The sequence below is a fragment of the Hemibagrus wyckioides genome, linkage group LG08 (assembly GCF_019097595.1).
Source record: "Hemibagrus wyckioides isolate EC202008001 linkage group LG08, SWU_Hwy_1.0, whole genome shotgun sequence".
NCBI classification, from domain to species: Eukaryota; Metazoa; Chordata; class Actinopteri; order Siluriformes; family Bagridae; genus Hemibagrus; species Hemibagrus wyckioides.
In genome coordinates, this window is record NC_080717.1 from 22,514,460 (window position 1) to 22,522,951 (window position 8,492).

General features: G+C 39.4%; 1 protein-coding gene across 1 annotated transcript; it reads left to right on the plus strand.

Moving 5' to 3' along the window:
- The first annotated feature begins 1,903 nt into the window (after window positions 1–1,903).
- Window positions 1,904–5,795, plus strand: LOC131357494 (shaker-related potassium channel tsha2-like). Its single transcript, XM_058396476.1, has one exon. The coding sequence runs from the start codon at window positions 2,030–2,032 to the stop codon at window positions 3,458–3,460; it is 1,431 nt and encodes a 476-aa protein (XP_058252459.1). The 5' UTR covers window positions 1,904–2,029; the 3' UTR covers window positions 3,461–5,795.
- Window positions 5,796–8,492: the final 2,697 nt, after the last annotated feature.

Consider the following 8,492-nt stretch of genomic DNA (forward strand, 5'->3'; position numbering starts at 1 on the left):
GCTCAGATGCCACTCAAGCTTGAAGTTTCCATTGCCTTGGTTTTTACGAGGACCTCATGTTCATTGCTTCAGTGTATAAGAGCGAAATTGGTCTCAATATGTTCTCTGCATGTTTCATCCTTTTTTATTATGCATATCAGATGTTGGGTTGATCGTAAAATAGATTACATTTCTTGGAATGTTACTTAGGATACCTAGGAACATTGCTTATACAATCAATATCAGGGAAAACATCTAAGATAAATGCCAATAGTGCATGGCCCGGTTAGTAATGCTCGGCCGTTCTTACAGCTTCATCTGGCTCACATACTGTCTGGAATGATGAGAATTAACTCACCCATATCTCACTGGCAGAACACAGCCACAACTTTGCCTTGATGGGTTTGCATCTCAGAGGTTAATTAGCAAAAATGTTAAACAAGTGTTCCTTAAATTTGGTCCATTCTTGGCACAGATTTCAAAAGCCACTAAACACTTTCAGTATGGTTGCTTACAACCGAGCTACTTTTAGTTCACTATACACTTGTGCTTGCCCTAAGTGTGCCTAGACCCTAAGATTATTAGCATGGAATCTTCTGGGTACATGAGCTGCAGCTGGACACATAGTTGGCCCCAGATTCTTGTATAAGAACATTAAAAAACAAAGTAAAGATGTAGTGATGATGCCAATATTTGTTATATATTATTCCTCAGTGCTTATAAATGCACCTTCTACACTATCCAGGACTACTATGTTTCTTATGTACTGTAAAGCTGCTTTGAGACAATGTTCATTGTTAAAAGTGCTATAGAAATAAAATTAAAATGAATTGAATAGTCACTCATCAGCTCTGGACTTCAAGAGCACGTGAACATCAAGGCAAAATGCTGCAAATGTAAATTAGTACGTCATTCTCACTGTGGTGATTTCTCAATCTTAAGCATTTTGGATAATAATAATAATAGTAATCAACCTATTATTATTATTATTATTATTATTATTGTTGTTGTTATTATTATTATTATTATTATTATTATTATTGTCAACCTATTAATCAAGCTAAACTGCACTTACCAGAACAGTTTCAGCTTGAGACCCTCATCTCATTGCTCTCTGCTGATCATCTTGACCTATTAAACCATTAAAGATCCAAGGTGGTAAGAATGGACTTCTATTAACCAAAATGTGTACCGATTACACTACTCTTAGACTATGTAACATTGCATCTGGCAGGGTTCAAGTAAGTTGTTTGGATAAGCTGGTTCTGCAGCACTTTTACTGCTAATAAAAAACAACTGCATGATTTAGACACCTGCGTCCGCTGTAAATGACTGTGGTATCTGTACCTAATTAAATATCTGTAAATAATTAAATGTAAATGTAGAACAAAAGAAAGTCATAGAAAGCAGTCTGTTGTTGATTTTGATAATAAAATACCATAAACACCTTTATTTTTCTTCCCCCCAAATGCAATTTTAATATCCCTCTTATCAATCTTATTTATTTATTACTTTACTCCAATTATATACATTTTTCTGGTTTTCATTTACAAAAATAAAACCTGCTTTTCTATGAAAGTGTCCCAGAACTGCAACAGATCGAAAACACTGTTAGAATCCATAACATTACAGTAACATTTTATTAATGTTATAAGTTTCTGTCTTGGGTAGTCTTGTCTGAACACTTGGATTCTAAATCATTGCTCAGTGACATGAGCATTTGTTTTCCTGAAGAGCACGGCACCGGCCAGGAGTCAGTTTGCCAATCATAGTCAGGGTGGGCTTTGCTGTTTAAAGAGCTCGAGATGACCGACCCGTCAGTATTGCCACGTGTGCGCGCGGTCTGGTTAAGTCACACACACCCAGCAGTACGGGGAAGTTTTCGATACTTTTTAAGCATTCGTCAACGCGGAACCTGCAGAAATCAGTCACTTTATTACCACACGAGTTTGTGCCATAAATCGTCAGGCTGGATTTGCCCGACCCTAGAAACTGGTGGAGCGGGAGAAAATCGTGGAGGAGCGAGAAGCGGTACGCCCGAGGGGGCAACATGGCGGTGGATTCGGCTGAGCCCGTGCACACGTCTCCCTCTGTCCGGCTCCAGGGCGACGCGGATGTGACCGAGCGGGACGGCAGTGACCGGGTGTTCATCAACGTGTCGGGGCTGCGCTTCGAGACGCAGCTCAAGACGCTCTCCCGCTTCCCGGACACACTGCTGGGTGACCCGCACAAACGCACCCGTTTTTTTGACCCACTCCGGAACGAGTACTTCTTCGACCGGAACCGGCCCAGTTTCGACGCCATCCTGTACTACTACCAGTCCGGTGGGAGGCTCCGCCGACCCCTGAACGTACCGGTAGATATTTTCATGGAGGAGATAAAGTTTTATGAAATCGACGAGACCGTGGTACAGAGCTTCATCGACGATGAAGGGCTTAGCAAAGAGGAGGAGCGCCCGATGCCCACCAACGAGTTCCAGCGGCAGGTCTGGCTCCTGTTCGAGTATCCCGACAGCTCGCGAGCAGCCAGATTAATCGCCATTGTGTCAGTGATGGTCATCTTAGTTTCAATCGTCATTTTCTGTTTGGAGACGTTACCAGAATTCAGAGGCACAGGCGATGGGCTGAATAGACACGCAACATTTAACGAGACGACTGAAGAACTCTGGACTGGCAACCCGTTCACTGACCCGTTCTTCCTGCTCGAGACGCTGTGCATCGCGTGGTTTTCCTTCGAGATGTTCATGAGGTTCATATCGTGTCCGAGCAAGTCCGCTTTCTACAAAGACATCATGAACACTATCGATATCGTAGCAATCGTGCCGTACTTCATAACCCTTGGTTTGGAGCTTTCAGAGTACCGAGGGAACGCGCAGCAAGCCGCATCCTTGACCGTGCTCCGAGTGGTGCGCCTCGTGCGCGTCTTCCGCATTTTCAAACTCTCGCGGCATTCCAAAGGACTACAGATCCTGGGCCGGACACTGCACGCCAGCATGCGCGAGCTGGGATTGCTCATCTTTTTCCTCGTCATTGGCATCGTCCTGTTCTCCAGCGCGGTCTTCTTCGCTGAGGTGGACGACTCCGAGTCGAGCTTCACCAGCATCCCGGAGTCGTTCTGGTGGGCTGTAGTTACCATGACTACAGTGGGATACGGGGACATGAGTCCCGTCACGGTCGGTGGTAAAATCGTAGGTTCGATGTGTGCGGTGGCCGGTGTGCTCACTATTGCCCTGCCCGTACCTGTCATCGTGTCCAACTTTAGCTATTTCTATCACCGGGAAAACAACGAGGAGGATCACAAAACGTACACGCACGTGACCTGCGGCCGACCGGTGGCCTCTTTTGATGAAAACAGCGTACATAAAGGCGGATTCACCCTCATTAAATCAGAGTGCTCGGAAAATAAAAAAGATGACGATAATTTCTCCATATATTGTAATTTTAATTTTGATGAATACACAGGGAAGCTGACAGATGTGTGAGCTCCACCAAAAAACCCACAAACCACCAAATATCAAGCATATCAAGAGTGGCATTAGAGCTGTGGTCCTCAAAGTGGGATCTGGGTTCCCCAGGGCTCTATATAGGTTTGTAAACCTATATATATAGGTTTGTAATTTTGGTTATTCATAATGATAAAAAAAAATATATAGACAGTCCACCTACTTATAAATCCAGCTTGATACAATTAGAACATTTATTGGAAAAACATTTCTTCAATATTGAAAAAGCTGGAAAATAATTTAGCACCAGGCAAATATGGACTACCAGTTTCGATCAGCTCAGCCTGTGTTTTGGCAACTTGTAGCCGGTCCAAACGGGATGTTTCAGCAGAGAAGGTTATTATGCATTTATTATTAAGTTTTTATAGTTATTAGCCTATTTGACTGGTCCCTTGAATTAAATGAGGTTAATAAAAACCTCAGTAACTCAAAAACAAGTAGGCCTATAAATGTTGTCAACTTGGACATAATGTGTTCTGTGGGTGGAAAAGGTCAGGAATAAAACTCTATGACTCCAATAAATAGCCAAAACATTTCATACACATTAAAATAATGAACGTAATATTTGAATAGCTGGATTACGTTCCTGAAATAAATCTGGACTGGACTGGGTTCCTGGAATTGATTTTACAGGTTAAAGACGGCCTAAAGTAAATAACATTCATCTGAAAAAAAATTAAGAACCCTCTCAGGAAAAGGTACTATTCAATTCCTTGGTGTATGTACTATGGTCTAGTGGTATGTTCAAGCATACAGTATAATATTTATACTTAGTAAGGTGTGCCTTTGAAGCTTTACTTTAAAGCTATTAAGGCACATTTATTCTCCTTAAATGATTTTTTTAAAAAGCACTTCCGCATTGCCAGGCAAAAGATAAATATTAAAGAAACAAAAGCTGCCTTTAAGGCTAGAGACAAGAAAAGCAATAGTTAAGCACATTATTTTCCGAGACTATACTTTTTTGAATAATTGGATTTTATTCATGAAATATATATGTGCAAATTGTTGTAAAAATCCATCTGCACATATATAGTTGAAAGAGTCCTTGGTTTGCATTAGAGGGCTGATTTATAGAGGCCAGTCTAAGGTTAAAATAATGAATGTTACTGAATTCGAGAACAAAGTAGTCCTATAAAAAATCCTGGCTTCCTTGGTAAAAACACCTTCCCATCAAACTCATGTGTGAAGCCAGTGTTACAAGAAATCTATGTGAACTCCACGAACAGGAGTGAGAAATCAGCAGTTTCCATGATAAAACTTTTTTTTTTTTTATGTTTATGTGAAATGAGTGAGTTAAAACATTTGCTTTATATAGAGATATAAAGGGGATATTGTAAATATATATGTAGGTTGTTACATTAAGGGCATTGTTTATATGTTTCTTAATACTTATACTTACTGGATAGTTTATAAGGAACACCAGTATACCTGCTTAATCAGGCAAATATCCAATCAGTTGAAGGCTGTGTTGTGCATTTCTGAAACTGTTATTCTTTTGGCATTTTTACATACATCAGTCTACAGTTTACACAGAATGGCATGAAAAGCAAAAACACACAGTGTGTGGCATCCAGTAAGACTTATTGATAAGAGAATTTTGAGTAGAATGGCAAAGCTAACAGGAAGGTTATGGAAACACTCTACAATCATTGCAACGAAAAATGTATCTCAGAACAAACCCTGTGAAGATGTCACATCAGATTTCACTCCCATCAGCCCAGAAATCAGGAAACTGGACACAAATTCACCTAAACAGGACAGTGAAAGATTACAAAAATGAAAAAAGTGTGAAAAAGAAGAGAAGTAATGCTATGCAGCATGAATGTGCAGCTGACACATCTGTAATCTACGTAGTGAAGAACTGGGGCTGTTCTGGGCGCAAACAGTGTTAATAGTATTAATATGGTGTTCCTAATAAAGTGACTGGGTAACATGTAGTGTGAAATAGTCAAAAAGTTTCCAGAGGATTGTAAGTACATTATCTGGCGCCCTCTTGTGTTCTCACACGAGCGCTGCAGGATTTCTGGTGCGCTCTTATTTATTATTTCTCTTGAGTGAATTAACAAATGTAGCGAGCTTTGTTAGTAATTTTAGTCTATTTGCTGGATAGAAGAGATCAAATTAAGACCATCTGAATCTTTTTGTGTCTCTCATCTGAGAACTAAGAGACTAAACAGCACAGTTTGTCTACTCAGGGCTGTTTTTTTTTACTTAAACACTGAACCTGTAAAATAATGTATAGCTAATTTGTGTATTTGTAGATGATTTTCTTCATTCTTCATTTTCATGCCAGTAAAGCTTCTAAAAGTGTTAGCAATTACAAATAATTTGCCCTTAATAAATTTTTACATTCATATAAGAATTATTATTATTATTATTAATAATAATAATAATAATAATAATAATAATAATAATAATAATAATAATAATAATAATATAAACACACAATTCAAATGTTATAATTTGTGTAAAAAATATCAGGTTAACTGTACTGAGCTGCATTACAATGAGGCTTGTGCACTTTCTGTTTTATTTTTGATAAATAAATGTATTTTTGATAAAAAAAAAAAAATTGTGCCAACATTGAATTCTTTTCCTCATTATTTTCAGCTTCACAGACTGGCAGAAGTATGAAATTGTCAATTTCATGTCTGTGACTATTCTAGACAATAGTGATAAAGCTACAGTCTAAGAGATTGTGATACTTCAAGGTTCGTCTCAGTGGTTTATTTACTTTAGTTTTTAGGGTTTCTAATGCCTACTAATTTGAAAACACTCAGATAGGGATACACTCTATTGTAGGCTTCTACATAGAAGGATAAAAATAATAGTATTACCCAGCCTTAACCTACTCAATCAGATTGATATAAAACCAAATGAATGTAAGTATTCCCAGTGTTTTATCATAAGATCCTTTAAAGAATCTAAGAATGAATAATGCTCTCCTCACCAAAAATGTGAAACCATTTTATTAATGTTGTACGTCAGGTGAGATCAACGGCGCTGTCATAGATATATGGCTGAGTAGCCCTGCAAAGTGAAAGGACGAAAGGAGAGGAAGTGATTGGGATGCAAAGTGCAGAGTGGAAAAAGCCTGCCTATTTCTTATTTATGACATTCAGCAGTTAAGCGCTCACTCCCACTGCTGCTGACCAAACAGCATCTCATGGTGAAAACTGAAAGCCTTAACAGCTGAAAGATCGACATTGTTATGTTCCATGGTGTCAACAAACTATTATCTCTTACTTACACTTATGCTTTTATCTAATATTTAGGAGCCACAAATGTTCTCTGACTGGTATAGGGTTAAGTAGTTTGCATGTAATTTAATGAGTAAAAGTGTTATACTACTTGAATGGATATCTAAAATTCAATAATAACTGCACTTTGTACTATAACTACCTGTACAAGCAAAAGTGTTCGTTCAATACATTTGTTTATATTGTTTATATTTTTATATTGCTTGAACAAGCAAACGTGGACCGGAAACATAACGCTTCTGGTGAATTTAATGAAAAAAATCTAACACTAGCATAAATATGCTTAGTATTAATGTATAAATTAAGTATAATAATGTTAGTGTGTCATAAGTAGTAGTAGTAGGACGAGGAGTAGTAGTAGTAGTAGTAGTAGTAGTAGTAGTAGTAGTAGTAGAATCCTTTCTCCATCATCAGTGTATACATTGTACATCATAGCAGAAATTAAAATTGCCTTAATTAAAGTCTATTGCAAAGTTGACTAAGTTCACAGTATAACATTGTAAGTGGTGCAGCGTAATTAAAGTGTATCCAAAGTCAGCACAAATTTCTCAGTACACACTTAGAGTGTGCTATAACATTTTAATTTTGTGGCAGCTCAGTTGCACAGTTGCTATTGGGAGATAGGGCTTGTGATTCATTTTTTACTTTTAATTGTACATTTGTTTTACACTCAGCAAGAGGTTCGAAAATTACAAACTGTTCCTTTAAAAAAAAATCCAGGGAAAAATAACACAGACACTGCTTAAAAATAAACAACCACGGGGCCACATCTCTACCCAATGCTGGCGATGTACTACATTAGGCCTTCATTAGGTTAATTGGTGTGTATATAGCTGTATGTAACTCATGTGATCTGTGGAAGGTGTTACTCTTGTAAACATCATGCAGTGAATCACATCTAGCTCTCCATGTCTAGTTGCTGGTATTTTGAACAGTTCTCATGAGTAGGAGGAACTGCAGATAAACTCTGCAGTCAGTACTGTTGTGTCATTGTGTGTGGTCATTTACTTTGCACAGAGGCACGAATCATATGAATCATATATAACCTCTGGGATTAAAAACTGGTCTGGTTTAAAAACACTGGTCAAACAGGGTCTAATGATATCGCATAGTCTTTGGAGATGTAGCTGCTTAATCTCAAGTATGCCATATCCTTCAACTGCTGGACATTCTGAGCAAAGTTAAGGTCCTGTGATATCCTGTTCACCAGAGGGGAAGATAACACTTCATCATTTGCCCTGTGCATTGCCTTACGTCACTGACCCGTTGTCCCAGAGTTGGAAGTGTCCCATAGGTGGCGTGATATACTATTTAGAAACTATGATCCTATGCGGTTTAAATCTAGCCGTATGCTCTCGTGGTGTGTTTGTGGCGGAGCGCTCGCGCCGCGGCAGCCTGCGTTATAGAGCCGGTCTGCATTGCGTCGAACTCCCTCCCCCCACCCTCGCGCTCCTCGCTTCCCCATGTGCACCGCTATATACTGCCTAGTATTAAGGAGTTACTCTCTATCCCCTCATTGATCCCTCACCTACACCCCCCTTTAAGCACTCTTCTACCTCCATTCCCCCTTGCTCGCGCGGACAGAGAAAGCAGACCTCTCGTCTACACGGAAGAGGTGAAATTTCTGCTGATTCAGTGATGTCTGGAAATGGCATGAGCTTTGCGTTTGCCCACCCCCCACCCCCTCTCCATTTCTCCTCTCCTCTCCATCCACCCACCCACCCAACTTTAATGCATCCCCCCACCCTTCC

Bases quoted from the DNA above. Each gene is read 5' to 3' on its own strand.
- LOC131357494 (XM_058396476.1), top strand. From the start codon at position 2,030: ATGGCGGTGGATTCGGCTGAGCCCGTGCACACGTCTCCCTCTGTCCGG.